The 19,192-nt window shown below is 40.8% G+C and overlaps 1 protein-coding gene across 2 annotated transcripts in view; it reads right to left on the bottom strand.

Moving 5' to 3' along the window:
• The window catches only part of afap1.S (actin filament associated protein 1 S homeolog), a 96,572-nt gene that overhangs the window by 39,691 nt on the left and 37,689 nt on the right, over positions 1 to 19,192 (bottom strand). For both annotated transcript variants that reach the window (XM_018243027.2, XM_018243028.2), the window contains exons 2-6: positions 16,550 to 16,678; positions 15,086 to 15,183; positions 7,453 to 7,561; positions 4,900 to 5,111; positions 3,167 to 3,346 (exon numbers count right to left, since the gene is read on the bottom strand). In XM_018243027.2, the coding sequence (XP_018098516.1) occupies positions 3,167 to 3,346; positions 4,900 to 5,111; positions 7,453 to 7,561; positions 15,086 to 15,183; positions 16,550 to 16,678 (728 nt within the window). The remainder of the gene's footprint in view (positions 1 to 3,166; positions 3,347 to 4,899; positions 5,112 to 7,452; positions 7,562 to 15,085; positions 15,184 to 16,549; positions 16,679 to 19,192) is intronic.

Below are 19,192 nucleotides of genomic sequence, written 5' to 3'. Positions count from 1 at the left end.
TGAAGGGCTACTGCTTGATACAAGAAGCCCATTAAGGAATTTCCACCTCATCAATAAGAAGGAGACAGAATAAAACCTTCTGAACTATCAGTTCTATCAATAGAAAAGAGTTTGAGCTCTCGGCACATTACACTCTCTCTTGGCCGTACCCCTTGCCAACTTGCCATGCCAGAGAGACTTTCTAAGAATCATACGCTTCATTCCGTAACGTGCTGCAGTTTTTATGAAGTAAAACATTGGGAGGGAAGGAAGGTCTTTCCCAAATGAAGCTCAGATGGAGGTTTTACGCATTAATGTGTTATAGTTGGAAATGTTATTTGAACGTGTTACCCGGAATACTATGCAGCGCTCTAAAAATGTCTTCAAGTTCAGGTCTCCGGCATATTCACAAACATGATGTTGATCCATGAGTGAATAGTAGTTAGGTAGTGAGTCAGCGAATGTTCCCTGTCAAATCCTAATACTCTATAAAGTAAGGATTAAGTATTTAGAGGGCAGGGCTGTCCAACTGGAATCCTGTGTGTTGGATGTGGCCCTGCAAGAGCTTCTACTGCCCCCTGCATAATAATCCAGCACTCAAACATGATAAATAGTGAATAAATAGACCACAACATGCAAGAACCTGGACATCATCATCTTAAAGGAGAAGGAAAGGTTAAAACTAAGTAAGCCTTATCAGAAAGGTCCATCTAAATATACCAGTAAACCCCCAAAGTAGTGCTGCTCTGAGTCTCCTGTCAAAAGAAACACAGCATTTCTTTCCTTCTATTGTGTACTCATGGGCTTCTGTATCAGACTTCCTGCCTTCATCTTAAATCTCATTGCCCTGGGCAAGAGCATGCTCAGTTTGCTCCTCTTCCTCCCCCCTCCATTCTCTACTGTAATCTGAGCCCAGAGCAGGGAGAGACTCAGACAGGAAGTGATGTCACACCAAGCTAATATGGCAGCTGCTATCCTAAACAAACAGTAAGTTTCTAGAGCTTTTTACTCAGATATGGTAAAACATTCTACAGAATACTGTAAATACAGCATTCTAGCTTGCACTATTGCAGTTAATCTATTGGCAATAAAATGCCTCTGTAGCTTTCCTTCTCCTTTAAGGGAGAAGGAAAGTCTGTTTGCACTTGGGGTGCCAAATGTTAGACATATCCGAGTAATTGTATTGGCTTACCTGAAACCCCGGGTCGGTGCTCCTATCGGCAGGAAATTGCACCGGCCCAGGGTTATACCAGTGAGCACCATGGAGCGATCCACTTCCCACTTCTTCTTTCTTCAAATTTCCCCTGGCAAGCGCATGCGCAGTAGAACGAAATAGCCGACTTTTCAGTTAAAGTTTGGCTTTTTCTTCTACTGTGCATGAGCAACCGCGCGAAGAAAGAGAAAGACGGAAGAAGATCTCTCGTGGTGCTCACTGTATAAACCCCATGCCGGTGTAGTTTTCTGCAGATAGGAGCACCAGCCTGGCAATTCAGGTAAGTCAATACAATCACTTAGGGGCGCCTAACATTTGGTACCCCCCAAGTGCAAACAGACTTTCCTTCTCCTTTAAAGACATAATAAACCCTTTGTTTAGGTGGGATTTTCATTGCAACACCAATCTATTAGTTTGTGTTTATCCACAACAAAGGAAACGTGAATTGTCTCTGTCAATGCACAGCAGACCAGTAAATTATACCTGCTGATTGATTGCTATGGGTTACTAGACTTGGAGTAAACATTGCAGTTGTCCTTACAGGGGGGAAATGTAGTAACATTTGATGCAGATCTAATAATCCATAACAACCAAGCATCACTGGTCTAGCGTATCTAAAATAACAAAAGCAAACATCTGATTGGCTGATATTGGTTTGAAGGCCTGGGATAAAAAGTGTGCGTGTTACTAGTCTCTTTAAGGTGAATACTTATGTGTGTGACAGACACATGGTTTGTTCTTTGGTCTAATTATTTATCACTTAAATGGATCTCTTTGCACCCTTAAAAAATATCAGGTACAAATGAGTGCACAAATAAGAAGAGAACCATTTGCCAGCTATTAGTATGGGCTAATCCTGGTTTTTGCCTGACCTACCAAGCCATCATTCCAAAACATTTACTCAGCGGCATGGAAACCTAAAAAATTCCTCAAATTGTTCCCTATAACATGCTGAATCATATAAAGTATTGGGTTAATACAAACCTATTACTAAAGCAAATCAGCAGAGGCCAAATACGGTATAGCTGTGATACCCATGCAAGGCATATATATCAGTACACATGAATGGATGTTTTTGACAATAGCCAATACAGAGTACAGAGTATGTTGGCCAGTTGTAGTCCTTGCTTAAGCTTACCCCCCTAATAAAATTCTGTATTTTATTTAAAGCAGTGATCCCCAACCATTGGCTCGTGAGAAACATCTTGCTCCTCAACCCCTTGGATGTTGCTCCCAGTGACCAAGTCCTAGTCGTAATTTTGTAATTCCTCCTTTGGAGGAAAGTTTTTGTTGCATAAAAACCAGGTGTACTGCCAAACAGAACCTCATGTAGGCTGCCAGTCCACATAAGGGTCGCCCATAGCCAATGACATCACATAACTGGCATCCCCAGGAACGTTCTTCATTGCTCCCCCACTTTTTATTATTGAATGTGGCTCGTGGGTAAAAAGGATGGGGACCCCCGATTTAAAGGGTCACCATAACCAGAATGTTTTTTTTGTAGAATGGTGGTGTACCTGTTCTGGAATAGTTATATAATATTTCTCTGCAATGGCTGTAAGACAATCCATAGGGATTCTCCCATGTGAAATGGTAATTTTATGACAGTGCTGCCTTCCAGATGCTGCCATGCCCCTCCCTATTCTGGCTCCTTATTGCAAGTGCCATATGTTTTCACATACTGGATTAAAACCCAGTAAGAATTTCATCTGATACAGGGTTGCCAAGAAAAGATTTGTTTTCACCATTGCACAACAATACAAGTGGTCACAGGCTTTGGATCAACATAAAGTAAAGGTAAAATACAGAGAACATTAGCAAAATGATGCTCGCCAGCACCATTTACAGTGCTCTTAAAATATTTCCAATGCAATAGTCACGCAGGTCTTTCCCAACATTAAAAAAGGTTTCCATGGCCACAGTTGTTTAGGAAAAGCCTGGCCTGCTCGGAATACTAATCAGTATGTCACTTACCTTCAGCCACTGTTCTGCCTGTTCCTCGCTCTGCACTGCAAGTACTAAAGCATCGGTCCCTTGGTGAGTAACCTTGAGCTCATGTTTCTTCTTCTTGCTGTCTTTCGGCACATAGGTGACCGCACAACCATTCAGCGGCAGCTCCATTTGTGGTTGTTGGTCCTTAGAAGTTTTGTAGCACTTGTGAAAAGGAAGGGAAAACAATTTTCAACAAATCACTGTTGTGAAATAGAGAGAAAGGTGAGAGAACAGGTATAAGGCTTAGGGTAGAGTACTATACATAAATATCAGCGATGACATTCCCTGGAAAACAAAATCAGCTTTATAGCTTAAAGGGACATCCTTTGGCCTTCAGTCAACAGGGTCATTAGATAGTAGGTCACAGTTAAAGTGTACTAGTAACAGAGAGGGCAGGGCCGGATTTACATAGTGGGCGCCCCTAGGCCCATTGCCCCTGTTCCCTCCTCATCATCTGGACTGGAGCAATGGGAAGTGGCGCACAGGAAATTTAAAAAATGATTGTATCTCCAGCGCATCCACAGTGTTTTTGAATCAATGTGGGTGAGGTTGGGCAGCAGGCTGCCCCCCTAAATTCCTGCCACCCTAGGACTGGGCCGCCTTTCCACAAATCCGGGCCTGAGAAAGGCCACATGTGAAGTCAGAGAGAATTACTGCCACATTTGTTCTGGTGTTGCTCGGCTTATAAAAGAAATCCAAAACTTCAGATTACCCTTTTCATCTCTTTCCTGAGCAGGGCAACATCAGAAGAGTTTTTCTGTTCTCTTTCCTTTTGAACACATACTGTATCTCTCCTATTTCTCCAAACATCCAAAAGTAACTAACCAGCAAGTGGTGCTGTTACAAAATCCATTACATTAGCAGTTAATAAACAGCTTATGAGCTTTGAAACAAACAAAAAAAAACCCACTGTAAATTGCAAAGTAACTGACCGACCCCTTAGGGTGGTGGCAGACGGGTAGATAAGTCACCCAGCGACAAATCTTCTCTACTGCAGGAGACTAATCTCCCCGTAATACAAATCACCGGCGGGATGGCTTTGAAAATCCGAAGCGATTCGTATGCCATCCCGCAGGTGATTCGTATTCTTTCAGGCGGGAAGGCATTTTGGGGAGATTAGTCGACCCGCAGTACAACGATTTATCGTTGACTAATCTCCCCATCTGTCACCACCCTTTCATTTTTTTGCCACTCCTGCCTCCTAACTCCAAAAACAATCTTGAAATCCAGCTGATTAACAAACCTAGAACAGACCTGACTCCTGTTACATAGTTTTAAGTGTCAGACCCAAAGAACAGAAAGGGATACACAAACACAGCTTTCTACTGCAATTACATTTGTAGTTCTTCTAGAGATTTAGATTTTCTTCGGTTATGGAAAAAACATCAGGTTTTAGGTGGAGGAACCTATAATGTTCAAATTAGGTTTGTATTTAGCCAGTTTCTTTTTTAGCCAAAATTTGGTGAATGTGTGTTGTTTTTTTCCAATTTCGGTAAAAGTTGAACTTTGGTTTTTGCGTAAAATGGTACGTACGTTTTCTGCCACAAGGTTTCATCAATGAAGAGATCATGGATGAAACCTTGTGGCAGAAAACGTACGTACCATTTTAACCAAAAACCAAAGTTCAACTGTTACCGAAATTGGAAAAAACAACACACATGCTTTAAATAGAAGACCAACATCGGAGGCAGATATAATAGTGAAGAACTAATTACCAATAATTTGTTTTCTTTGACGACACACAGGAGTTTGGTCCACTGGCCGAATCTTTTCTTCCGGAGGAGGAATGCACAAATTTTGGCATCCTTCACAAGATCCATAGATGCTTCTTCTGAAGGCCACTGAAGCCTCTTCTTCTGCCCTTTGCCATCCTCTTCCTCCTCATCATAGGATTCATATGAACTGCTCATGGCATCTGAGTCATAGTCTTGAGAACATAAAGCTTATGTTAAGGATCTTTTAAAGGATCTGTAACTCAAATACCACACAGATATAGGACTGGACAAAGTAGTCTCAGTAGTCTACTCCACATTCCAGGAAGCAGATTTGTTTCCAAATTATGGTAATGTTCCCTCATTAGGAAAGGGGGCATGAAAGTGGCATCAGCCTGAAGGTCATTTGGTCTGGTTTTCTACATACTCCTAACAACTCAACTTGAAGGTCAATTATTGTGAGATTTGGGGTGAAAACCTATTATGCTGTTCTGTATTTACTGCACCTTTTTTATTTCTTTTTTAAATAAACCCACTGAGACTTTTTCGTATTTATTTTTTTTCAATATTTTCTACATTCAAGAGAGACAGCCAACTAGAAAATTCCCCGTAAATTTCATTCCTCGCTTTGCACAAGTGTATCAATCTTTTTCATGTTGATATAGCAAAACCATATCCCAGCATGGAGACCATCCAGCTCTTTATTTTTTTTTTTTTTTGCTAAAACAAATGATTTCCACACAAAACAGAGAACTTTGCTTTAATACGGACACCCAGCTGTGAAGAATGTTCTAGTCCCGCAGAGAAGAAGCAATTCTGTGTTTTTATTGACATTTTGTGTGAGATCAGCCCGGTTCGCTGGCCTCACATTAGCGCTCAGACCACAAAAAAATAATATTTTTGTTTTCCTAGAGATTCTTGTTTTGTCAACAACAATAATACATTTTTCACGCATTGTAAAGGCTGTGTCAGCAACTAAAACGGGATATATCTGCATCTGTGCAAATGTTTGGCAGGAGAAGTGATGGTCATTAGAATGGGAGGGCAGGCGGTGCGCCTCTGTGCCAAGCTTTCAGAGTTGCGATGGGGAGTCATGCCAAGCTAAATCATTAGAAAATGAAAGAGACTTACCAAGGTCTGGATTGGATTACCGATGTCAAGCGTAGAGGTGAAAAGAGGACTCCCTACTGCCAACTTAAGCCTATTTATTTTTAATACTATACTGTGTATATGCTTGGGAACTGACCCCAAACAACCTGAAAACATCTGTCCACTGGATACTTAAAAGGAAGAACATATAGCTCTAGAATAGCCACCCATAACAATAAATCGACAGGTAACATTTAGATCTAATAATAAAACTCAAAAAAAACATATTGGTTGCTAGGGGTTATTAGACCTACAGTAGGCAACATTACCCATGCGTTCTGCACAATGACACAGTTATCCAGTGATTATGAACCGAACGCAGGCAATTTACTCATAGGAAGCATTTCAGTTGTACAGGTATGGGATCCATTATCCAGAAACCAGTTATTCACAAAGCTCAGAATTACAGGTTGGCCATCACACATTTTAATCAAACAATTAATAATAATAATAGAATAGCCACCCATAACAATAAATCGACAGGTAACATTTAGATCTAATAATAAAACTCAAAAAAAACATATTGGTTGCTAGGGGTTATTAGACCTACAGTAGGCAACATTACCCATGCGTTCTGCACAATGACACAGTTATCCAGTGATTATGAACCGAACGCAGGCAATTTACTCATAGGAAGCATTTCAGTTGTACAGGTATGGGATCCATTATCCAGAAACCAGTTATTCACAAAGCTCAGAATTACAGGTTGGCCATCACACATTTTAATCAAACAATTCAACATTTTTAAAAATAATAATAAGCAAAAAGGTTCCTAAGAACCTTGTACTTGATCCCAACCAAGATGGAATTATAATAAATAATTATAAATTGGTGGCAACACATTCCTATTGGGTTTTAATCATTTTTAGCAGACATCAGGTATGGAGATCCAAACTATGGAAAGTTCCGTTATCCAGAAAACCCGAGTAGTCTGGATAATAGATCTTATACCTGTAATGGGACCTGTTATCCAGAATGCTCAGGGCCTGGGGTTTTCCGGATAAGGATCTTTCCGTAATATTGATTTTCATGCCCTAAGTCAACTAGAAAACAATGTAGACATTAAATAAACTCAATAGGCTGATTTTGCTTCCAATAAGAATTAATTATATCAAGTACAAGGCAAGGTTTTATTATTACAGAGAAAAAGGAAATAATTGTTAACATTTTGGATTATTTGGATAAAATGGAGTCTATGGGAGACTGCCTTTCCTCAATTTGGAACTTTCTGGATAACGGGTTTCTGGATGACAGATCCTATACCTGTACTGACATTGCATTGTGGTAAGGAAATTAATCAGCAATCACAAACCCCAAGCTGCTCTTTGTGCCATTACCTTAGTGAAGGACATTAAAACCCAAGGCTTATAATCAGCAGTTTGTTGCTTTTGCCCAGCGATTACTTACTAGAAGTGATGTACTCTGGAGCCTTTCCAGGGCCAAGCGGTACAGCTTCCTCATAGTAGCCCTCAGGAAGGGAAGACGTTGGAAGAGGAGGAGGTCCATTATCTGGAGGCTGAAACAACAGAGCAACCAAAATGTTATCCTTTCACAAAGGACATTGCCAGACATTTGCGAGTTGCAAATCCAACCCTGACCCGCCCTTTTACAACCCACACCCGGTAGAGGTGCAAGAAAAGATGGTCTAAAAAAGTGAACATAGGTTAATAGCTTGAAGGGTTCTTTCAAGGCAATATATACGTAAAATCCAAGTCAACCTGTCCATCCTCACCATCTACATCCCTACGTCTACAGCGAATTTGTGGTCGTGTTATTAGTGGTGCAAGAAAAGTAAAAATAGGTTAATAGCTAAAAGAGGAAAGGTCTGCTTGAAGGGTTCTTTTTAATATACGTTAAATCCAAGATCAACCTGTTCATCCTCACCATGCACAGCCCTATGCATACAGAGAATTTGACATTAAACCAATCTCTTCTGTTATCAAAGGTAATTCTCTTGCTTTTTATGTTTTACTATTTAACAGTGATCCCCAATCAATGGCTCAAGAGCAACATGTTGCTCACCAACCCATTGGATGTTGCTCCCAGTGGCTTTAAAGCAGGAGCTTATTTTTTTTGCAAGTTTTGATGGCATTAAACCAGATGTACTGCCTATCAGAGCCTCCTTTAGACTGCCTATCCACATTGGGGTTACCAACAGTCCTTATTTGGCACCCCCATAAACTTTGGTGTTCTCCCCAACTCTTATTACAATTTAATGGGGCTCAAATCTGTTTTGGTTTTCCCCCATGTTTTGCAATAGTAGCATGGTAAACGTGCTGGCTCACATTTTTTCATGATATGAGCAGTTTTACACAACAATATCCTAAAATAACAATGGCAACTTGCAGTTCTGTGCCAGATAAAATGAGAGATAGAACTGGCCAGAGAAGAGTCAGAAGACGCAGTCTCCTACATCAAAAGAACTATTATGTGAAATAAGGAGAAGCTGCTTTTGTCGCAAATTCACAATAGCTGTGTACAACTGGCAATATCATATACAACAATAAATGAAAATAATATTTAATGTAAATTGCAAAAATGCTCAAAACAAAAGCGAGCAACAACTAATGTATTAAAGGGGTTCTTCACCTTTGAGAACTTTTAGTATGATGTAGAGAGTGATATTCTGAGACAATTTGCAATTGTTTTTTTATTTTTTATTATCTATGGTTTTTGAGATATTTAGTTTTTTTTTAAATTCAGCAGCTCTCCAGTTTGCAATTTTGATTGCTATGGTGCAAATGACCCTAGCAACCATGCACTGGTTTGAATAAGGGACTGGAATATGAATAGGAGAGGCCTGAATAGAAAGACAAGTAATTAAAAGTAGCAGTATCAAACGTGTTGCCTTACAGAGCATTTGTTTTTTTAAAGCTGAACATTGGAAGAAAATAATTCAAAAACTATAAATAAAAAAAAGAGGACCAAATGCAAAGTTGCTTATAATTGGCCATTTTATTACATACTGAAAGTTAATATGAGAACTACCCCTTTAAATGATAACATAGTCGGCAACAAGGCTCACAGAGTCTGAAAATCATCCTGTGTGTGGCCATCTCTACGGAAAGACTTATTCAAGGCTACAACGAGCCATTGTGTGAATTGAATCTGTATTTACAGCCCAGTGTGTCTCTTCAGTTGCATTCTCCAATGAATTATTACAGCTTTGCGTATAAAGGTAAGGGCACACGCTAAGATTCAGGAAGATTTAGTCACCCGGCAAAAAATCGTCTCTTTTTCGGGGCGACTAATCTCCCTGAACTGCCTCCCGCCGGCTAGAAATTAAATCGCCGGTGGGACGGCACTCTGCTTTCCAAAGTCACCCGAAGTTTCCTCTTGAGACAACTTTGGGCGACTTCAGAAAACAAAGCGTTTTGAGCACCATCCCGCTGGCAATTTAGATTCTACCCGGCAGGAGGCAGGTTGCGGAGATTAGTTGCCCCGAAGAAGAGACGATTTATTGCCGGGTGACTAAATCTCCCTGAATCTTAGGGGCCGATTCACTAACTTCGAGTGAAGGATTCGAAGGTAAAAAACGAATTTCGAAGTTTTTTTTGGGCTACTTCGACCATCGAATGGGCTACTTCGACCTTCGAATCGAAGGATTCAAAGTAAAAATCGTTCGACTATTCGACCATTCGATAGCCGAAGTACTGTCTCTTTAAAAAAAAACTTCGACCCCCTAGTTCGCCATCTAAAAGCTACCGAAGTCAATGTTAGCCTATGGGGAAGGTCCCCATAGGCTTGGCTAACTTTTTTTGATCGAAGGATATTCCTTCGATCGTTGGATTTAAATCCTTCGAATCGTTCGATTCGTTGGATTTAATTGTTCGATTCGAAGGATTTCATCGTTCGATCAAAGGAATAATCCTTCAATCGTACGATCGCACTATTTGCGCTAAATCCTTCGACTTCGATATTCGAATATCGAGGGTTAATTAACCCTCGATATTCGACCCTTAATGAATCAGCCCCTTAGTGTGTGCCCTTACCCTTAAGGAAAACAAAAGTACTAGTTGGCACCATGACCATGGTCATTTATATGTTTTCAAAATCTATTAAGCAAAATCAACTCAACCACATCATTCAGGAACATTTCCTGATGTTGAATTCAAAAGCTCCAGTATTTGGCTGGTAAAAAAAGGGAGTCTCCAGTGTAGTGGCTCACTGACCAATTCATAATTTAGTAATGAATCTCTTATGCAGGGGAAAAAAAAGTTCTATAAGAAAAACACTGAACAGAACATAACGCCACACTCTGCATGTCTCCCAAGCTTTAAGCTGAAGTGGACCTTTTCTTATTATACATATGGACTTCCTTATAGAAATAACAGGAAACAAAGATGAGGGAAATGAAAGCTGAAAAGGGTAGATACCTTTATACCGCTGGTTACTACACAGTTGGACAGTTGGGTTGGACCAGAATGCTTAGCCAATGTCAACACAGATGGATCAATTTAGGAATGCACTTGCTGTTCTTTCAAGCTGATATAGAAGGCTACATGGCATATAGGCCTGTCGAGGAGCGTTTCTCGCTTAAATGGTCTTATTAGGTTTTCAATGAATAAGCCCACCGAAACAGAACAGGGAAAGTCTTTCCAAGACCAAGAAAATTAGCTAAAAACATTGTATAATACAATAAAGTCTGCTCCATCTCTAAGGAATATAGCATACTGCATTTACAGTTTTTACAGTAGATAAGACAAAATCCTATTCCTATTTTTATTCTCATATATTCATTTAGACCATGGGAAAATGTTTTCTCCATTGGATCTAAATTCAACTCTAAAGTTAAAAAAAACCCTACCCCCCTACCCTACATAGACCCCCTCCCCCCCAGCCTAAGCATTACCCCGGGCAAATGCCCCTAACTTTTTACTTACCCCTCGGTGCAGATTCAGGCATCGGAGTTCACGGACACCATCCTCTAGCCGCTTCGAGAAGAAGATGGGCAAAACAGAAAATTGCTCCAACTGCGCAAGCGCCGCCACCCAGGTCTCATTCTGAAGATTTCCGAAGAGAAGAAGATGGCTGCCGTGAACTCCATGCCCTGAATCTGCACCGAGGGGTAGGAAAAACGTTAGGGGCATTTTCCCAGGGTAACACTTAGGCTGTGGGGAGGAGGGAAGGGGTCTATGTGGGGTGGGGGGTAAGGTTTTTTTTAATAAGGGGGTTGTTTCTCCTTTAACACCTGGTAATTGTGTTTTATGGTTTACTGTGAAGTTGGACTTCCCCTTTAATAACACCTTACCTTTGTAGGTGTAGGAATTCAGTCCAAAAATGCACAATTCCGTTTTATTTGCATCACATTTAAATAAAGGTCTAAAATATATTGAGCAGTCGCGTAAGGAGCGAATCTGTCCCGAAAAATTTTACATTTCAAAAAATTTGTATTATTTGATTAAAATGGAGTCTACGGGAGACAGCCTTTCCGTAATTCTGATATTTCTGGATAATGGGTTTCCGGATAACGAATCCCATACCTGTACAAGGTTCTGTTTTATTATTACAGAGAAAAAGGAAATAATTTTTAAAAATTTGGATTATTTGGATAAAATTGAGTCTATGGGAGATGGCCGTTCCATAATTCGGCGATTCCCGGATAACGCGTTTCCCGGATAACAGATCCCATACCTGCAGTAGATTCCTACTTTTTACCATCTCTTTCCAGCACAATGATTGCACAGCCTAAAAGCACTTGTCTATCAGCTGTGAAATCACGTGATTGTATTTTGCACTAGCACAGCATCGTATCCTGCAATTGCATGAGGAACACTACAAGAAATCTATTAGTGGCCATGCCGGTAACATTGCCAAATATCTACATTAACAATGGTGCCCATAAAAGTCATCGACATGGAATTTCCTATGAGGCTTTTCCCACCAGCTCCATTGTTATGTTCAGCAGCATCTGATCATAGGAATGTTTATGTTCCATCCCATAATCCCATATCCACTGTTGCTGCTGCAACATTCAAGAGCTCCCTGTATTCTGGTCATAAATCAGGGAGCGCAAAAAAATAAAAAAAAATAAATAAAAAAATATAAAAAATAAAAAAAAAGACTACAGTCAGATGGCCACAGGTTGATTATTTCCACTACAAAGAATACAGGCTCTGTGACCTACAGCTTCTACTTTTATTGCACATTTATCTAAGAAAACTTGAGACATAAATCCCCTTGATCATAATGGCTGGTTAGGAAACATGCTCATTAATTAATCACACTGGGTGACTTTAGGGCCTATTCACTAGTACTTCAATGTGCCCAGTGGTATACTTTACTCTATTAATGCACCTGCCCCCAGTGGTGGATTAAGGACATGTGAGGCCCATAGGCTACATTTTACACAGGGTAGAGTCCTGCGCGGGTCCATACTTTGGCACCGGTACCCGACCCGGACCCCTATTCTTACCCGCTACCCGACCCGCAAGTACCTTCTCCGCAACCCGGACCTGCTGACCATCAGGAAGTGCCATCATTGTAAACCGGAAGTGACATCATCGAAAGTCGATGTGGTCAGGGGGGAAAAAAGAGTAAAACAGGAAGTGCCGTCATTGTAAACCGGAAGTGACGTCATCAGAAGAAGATGTGACCAGAAAAAAGGAGTAAAAATCGCTATTGAGAGGACCCGCGGCCTGACCTGCAAATCCACAGAACCGCCGACCCGCGTCTATACCCGCACCCGGAACTTCTACCCGCAACCCGCAGTGTACCGCAGGACTCTAACACACGGCCCCCTTCTAGGCTACCAAGATTTTTTGTGTGGTACGTGCCATGGTTTTTTAAAAGAGCCGACCGCCGTGTAAATATGATATCAGTTTCAAGCTTAGGCAATGGCACATGACGCTAGCATATTAAAAACTGTGGCGCAGATCACTCTGAAATGATCCGCAATTAACTTACAAATTATCAAAAAAAAGCAAAAAAAATTATTCAAAAATAGCACATTAACAGGCAAGTATGCAGCTACTACCTGGGAGTGGGACCCCAATGCTGATCCCAATGGAGCACAGCCACTGCGGCTCCCGTCCCTCTGTAAATTCCAAACTTTTCTCATAATAACCCCAAGTTCAGTTATTCAGCAAGAGATTAAAGCTCTGCTACCCAACCAAGTGCAAGGATCAGAGGCTGTGCTGACAAGCTTGCTAGTGTTAGAGCACTCCTCCCGCCCTGTGTCCTGGGGCGTAATTAATGGCAAAGTTAATATTCACTTTTTTGCACAACTGAAGACAGTTACCCTTTATAACAATGGAAATAACCTTGCCCACTGTGACCTTGTGTTTGTTAAAGGAGAAGGAAAGTCATCTTCCACTTGGGGGTGCCAAATGTTAGGCACCCCAAGTGATTGTATATAATAGTTACCTGTAACCCAGGAGAAAACTGCACTGGCCCAGGGTTCTTCCAGCAAATACTATGGAGCAATCCTCTTCCAGCCACTTCTTTTAATTAAAGTTCAGCTTTTCGCTCTACTGCGCATGTGCAGCCGTCGGAAAAGAAGTGCTCCGTGGTGCTCACTGGTATAATCCTGGGCTGGTGCAGTTTTCTGCCAATAGGAGCACTGGCCCGGGGTTTCAGGTAAGTCAATACAATCACTTGGGGGTGCCTAACATTTGGCAACCCCAAGTGGAAGAAGACTTTCCTTCTCCTTTAAATTACTTATATTAAGTGGTTTTCCAATGATTCCATTTTCACAGCATTTCATTTAAACTGTGTGTTTTTGCAGGGCCGGATTTACATAGTGGGCGCCCCTAGGCCCACTGATGTTTGTCGCCCCTGTCCCCTCCACTTTTTTCGTCCAAATTTTCATCATCTGGACCAATGTGGGTGTGGTTGGGCAGCATGCTGCCGCCCTAAGCCCGGGCCTAGGTGGCCTTTCCACAAATCCAGGCCTGTGTTTTTATCATGTTTATAGTCAAAATAGTATCCATCCATTCTCTCTTCTTTGCAAAGAGGGGAATTTTCTTTAACCCTACGACCCACTGATGTAAAGCAAAAGAACCCCCCTTTTATTCACAAACAGGTAACCATAGAATACATGGTGCCAATATAAAAATTCCTTTGTGTTGACACTACATTTAAGGGGTTATTTATCAAAATCCAATTGTTCTGTTAATTTTATTTAAAAAAAGTCAGAGCAAACTAGAATCCACGATTTCACCTTATTTATCATTAAAAAAGAATGATTTAATCGGATAAGCGGAAAACAATAAAATCAAGTGAAAATCCAAATCTTATATGATTTTTACGGATTTTTTCCCCCGAATTGATCAATTTTCCAGGCTTTTTCCCAGAAAAGTCAGAACTTTTTGGTTTTTGCCCGAAAAAGTCATATTCTGGCCAATTCCAGCGAAGACCACAGAAACTTCCAAATAGTATAGGGACCTCTCCCATGACTTATATACAGTACAAACTCAGCAGGTCTGAGATGGAGGATTTTCGGATTCTGACTTTTTCCATCCTCGGGGTATAATAAATCTCGAAAAATTTGAGGTTTTTTTTCCACTACAAATTCTGATTTTATAGTTAGAAAAAAAACCTCGAGTTTTTAGAGTTTTTTGCATTCGGACTTTAATAAATAACCCCCTTGAGTTTTTTGGGTTCCCTACTGATGCCAAAGCATATGTTTACTGGCTACTAGCAGCATGGCAAAATGCAAAGACCCTGGTACTTAAAATTTTAAAGTAGGACCAACCCACTGTTATTTTAGCTCAGCACCCCTTAACATGATCCCTGCCTTCCTTTCTAATGCATTGCTGGCATACCCCAGGGGCCCATAGTATCATATCTCTATGTAGTCAGTTGTTCAAAACAGTTGGAGGCTGCCATCTTTGGCTGCCCGTTTGGTTGCAATTGCCAACCAGGAGCATGAATGCTAAAATCCAAAACATTCTGGATTCTTTCAGTGCAGATGCTCCTGCTCATTGACAACTTGCAAGAAGCCAAAAACTGACACAACCAAAGATGGCAGCCACCAACTCAAAATCATTGTAGGTGTTTATTTACTTCCCCTTTAAACACTTTATGGGAGAGTTCTTACCAGCCACTGCTGAGGGATTTCTGGCAGAGGCATCTGAGGTGGGGCAGGCACATTGCAAGGCAACTCTGCTCTGTGGTTATGGTTCTTCAGTTCAGATTCTGCGAGAAAGGTAAATAAAAGATATAAATGTATTGTAAAAACTTAGCAAAAAAACCCGAAACATCTGAAGAACATTTAGGAAATGGTATCTAGTTGGATCTCAGATCAGAATAGAATGTTTTGTATTTGTGGTCCAGCACACTCTGAAGCAGTGATTGATCACCAACCGATTGTAATGAGCACCATTGTCTCTAATTTAAAAAAGAGCAACCAAGTTCACCCACTTCTAGTAAATAATTTAGCAAACAACTGAAATAAAAAGCATACAATACATTTTTTACCTTCAACACTCACGAGCATGCTACTTGAAAGGCAAGGGAGGGTTGGCTAGAATTGTCATGCAAAAATATCACTTTCGTGCAAACCGTCTTGTTTTACCCAAAAATACCCAGAAAATAACATGTTCTTATGTGAGCCGTAATGGATTAAAGTAGTTCAACATATGCATTTAGAATTTAATTCATGTTTTGCTTTGCAGTTGTCTAGTTCTCAGTAGCTCTATGGTTACCAGGGTCCCACCTACCCTAGCAAACAGGAAGCCTTTTAGAAGTCAGAAAGATAAAGACATGCCCAATAAAAAGTAAGAAAAAATAGGGCAATCAAATAACATACTAAACATTAATATAAGATTAACCACCACAAATTGTTTATTTCAACTTAATTGAAGGTGCCAGTGATCATCTTCTGTGGGCAGATTATTTTTAAGACTAGGTACGAAGCCTTGGGCACACAAAATGCCAAATTCCAATGTAAAGGACACATTTAAATTATGTGTTCTATAATTAGAAGAGAGAAGGAAGCCAAAAAGGAACAGCAACTCAAAAAAAGGTGATGTATCCTCTTGCACCTCAACGGCTGCATATCCCCTCAGGGGATACCAGAATAAAAACTATTACAGCCGTCTCTATCATTGGGGTGCTTATGCTCTCTATGTCCATCTGCAGAAGGACAAGATAAGTCCAATGACTTAATGAGCCCCCTCTCCTTATATAATAACTTCTGGATGATTGAATGAGCCCCCTCTCCATATATATTGACCTCTGGATGACCGAATGAGCCCCCTCTCCCTATATATTGACCTCTGGATGACTGAATGAGCCCCTTTCCCTATATATACTGTCATCTGGATGACTGAATGAGCCCCTCACCCTATATATTGACCTCTATATGACTGAATGAGCCCCTCTCCCTATATATTGATCTTTGGATGACTGAATAAGCCCCCTCTCACTATATATTGACTTCTGGATGACTGAATTAGCCCCTTTCCCTGTATATACTGACATCTGGATGACTGAATGAGCCCCTCTCCTTATATACTAATTTGTGGGTGAAGGAATGAGCCCCCTCCCCATATATACTGACCTCTGGCTGACTGAATCCTGTACAGGATTTTGTTTATTAAAGTCTTTTTCTCTCTGACTGTTGTTGTGAGATATTCATGATCCAACAGGTCAAGAAACAGCCGCAGTTCCACTACGAGTTCCTCCATTTCTGCAATAAAATAAAGCAAACGGTTCAGTATTTATGAAACACAATGTACAGAACTTGACACTTTAAGAGCAATGACACAGAGCGCTTTGTCGCCTTCGGACGTCAAAACAGACAAAAGCGCCCATGTTAAGACATTTGAACCACACAACCATGCAATGCAGGAGAAAGACGTTTTTTTGCAGTTACAACTTTCATGTTTTTTTACCCACGGTAAATGGTGTTATGGTGTCAATAGAGACACTTTTCTGCCTGTGGAAAGCAACAAAAAATCTATTGTGCCATTACAAGAAAGATGTAATTGTGTTTTTTTCCTTTGAATTTGCATGGAAGGAGCCAAGGTTACTGCACTGGCATTCTAACCGGGCGATCAGCCTTCTCCAACTATGGCACCATCTTGGCAGCCTTACGGTCTTCCCTATTTGTTCCATAGGTACCATGCAAACAGGTGTGGATTAGAAATAGGAACAGTGTCAAATTGGGGAGGGGTAATTTTAAAAGGATTCAATTTTTGTACAGTGTAATAACCCAAAGCAACCAATCAGCATTTATTTCTCAACTGTTTGAAAGCTATGGGTTCCTAGAACTGGGGATGGAATGAAAAGACTCTGAAGTCTTTATAGCCCTCAGACTTAAATCCACAGACATATTACTCATGGACGTGATTATTTTTATAGGATCTGCCACGCGGTAGAATGAGAACCTTGCCTCGGGGGGGATAATTTTAACAGCGAAAGTAGCAAAAGACACAATAATAATTTTAACTTAATGAGCAACTAAATCTGCAATAGGTACCCAATGGTCCTGTTATTTGTTAAAAGCTACATCTCCCATCATCCACTGGGTGGCACTGTTTCAGATTCCATAAATATTAATGAATATGACCCTCTGGAGACAGGCTGTCCTATATATCTTATTGAATAGTTAAATGAACAGAAAGCAGGATTTAACCACACTTATAAACAGAGTCTATTTTCCCTTTACAATCTAAACATTACGATCATCCCAGTTCAGCCAGAAGTTCATTAGAACCAACTTTATCCCTGTTGGCTGCATTTGCTCCGAGCCTTTGTAAAATGATGAATAAACCGGTAACTTTCGTTGTTTTTCTGGCTGCCTCGAACTTGCTTCAATCCAGATTTTTAAAGCCAGGCCAGAGTCTTCAGAGAGGGAGATTAAATAATTATGTGGCAGGGCAGTATTCCCCTTGATTTTTCTTTGGCAGTTTACGTAACTGTACAACGGCACCTCGTTCCAAGCCGACCCAGTAACCCACCGAAGGCATTTTGTTGCGGAAAACAAGTCATTCAGGGCTATGATTGGGCAATGTCACATGCTTCAGTGGACAAATGCAAGAAGACCTCTGCACTCAACTCATTATCAATATATTTAAGACATTGAGATATTTTGTGCATATTCTGCAAGCAAAGGCATCAGACAAGGAAATAAAACTATAGTACGCGGGTCAATTCCAGTTATTACTGTTATTTCTACTGATCCCGACAGGCATCTGGAGTTTATATAGTTTACACACAAACACACACACGTGCCCACGTTTGTATAAAATATTTCATATATCATGCCACCTAGGGGTAGGAATACACAGACGTTTTTCAGCGCGAACCGACGCGAGATGCAAGCAGCGCCTGCATCAGACAGTCATGTCGCGTAAAATCAACACTGCGACTTCATCCGACAATGCATTCACTCGCCTTATTTCCGTCGCATGAGAATTGCCACCGGTGTTTTGTTGCATCGTGTCGGATCGTGCCGAAAACGTCTGTGTAGTCCTACCCTAGGGGGCCGATTCACTAACTTCGAGTGAAGGATTCGAAGTAAAAAAACTTTGAATTTCGAAGTGTTTTTTGGGCTACTTCGACCAATGAATGGGCTACTACGGCCTTCGACTACGACTTCAATTCGAACTAAAAATCGTTCAACTATTCGACCATCCGATAGTCGAAGTACTGTCTCTTTAAGAAAAAACTTTGACCCCCTAGTTCGCCATCTAAAAGCTACCGAACTCAATGTTAGCCTATGGGGAAGGTCCCCATAGGCTTTCCTAAGTTTTTTTGATCGAAGGATATTCCTTCGATCGTTGGATTTAAATCCTTCGAATCGTTCGATTCGAAGGATTTAATCGTTCGATCGAAGGAATAATCCTTCGATCATTCAATCGAACTATTTGCGCCACAATCCTTCGACTTCGATATTCGAAGTCGAAAGATTTTAATTCCCAGTCGAATATCGAGGGTTAATTAACCCTCGATATTCGACCCTTGGTGAATCGGCCCCTTAGTGTTTGCATCTATTGATTAAGACAGCACTTCACCCCTGCACTGATTGAGGTTGCAAATGAGGGTGTGGGTGTAAGATAATTCCCTTGCCATTGTACAATATTCACAAAAATTTAGCAAAATGTGCCCAATAATACTGCATTGCTAATGAGTATTACAGACAAGTCAACTCACCCATAGTTCCACGAGTCAACCTAATTTAAAAGAGAAGGAAAGCTAC

Source organism: Xenopus laevis, chromosome 1S, assembly GCF_017654675.1.
Source record: "Xenopus laevis strain J_2021 chromosome 1S, Xenopus_laevis_v10.1, whole genome shotgun sequence".
NCBI classification, from domain to species: Eukaryota; Metazoa; Chordata; class Amphibia; order Anura; family Pipidae; genus Xenopus; species Xenopus laevis.
Note: the sequence above shows the minus strand (reverse complement) of the source record. Positions and strands in the feature narration are given on the sequence as shown.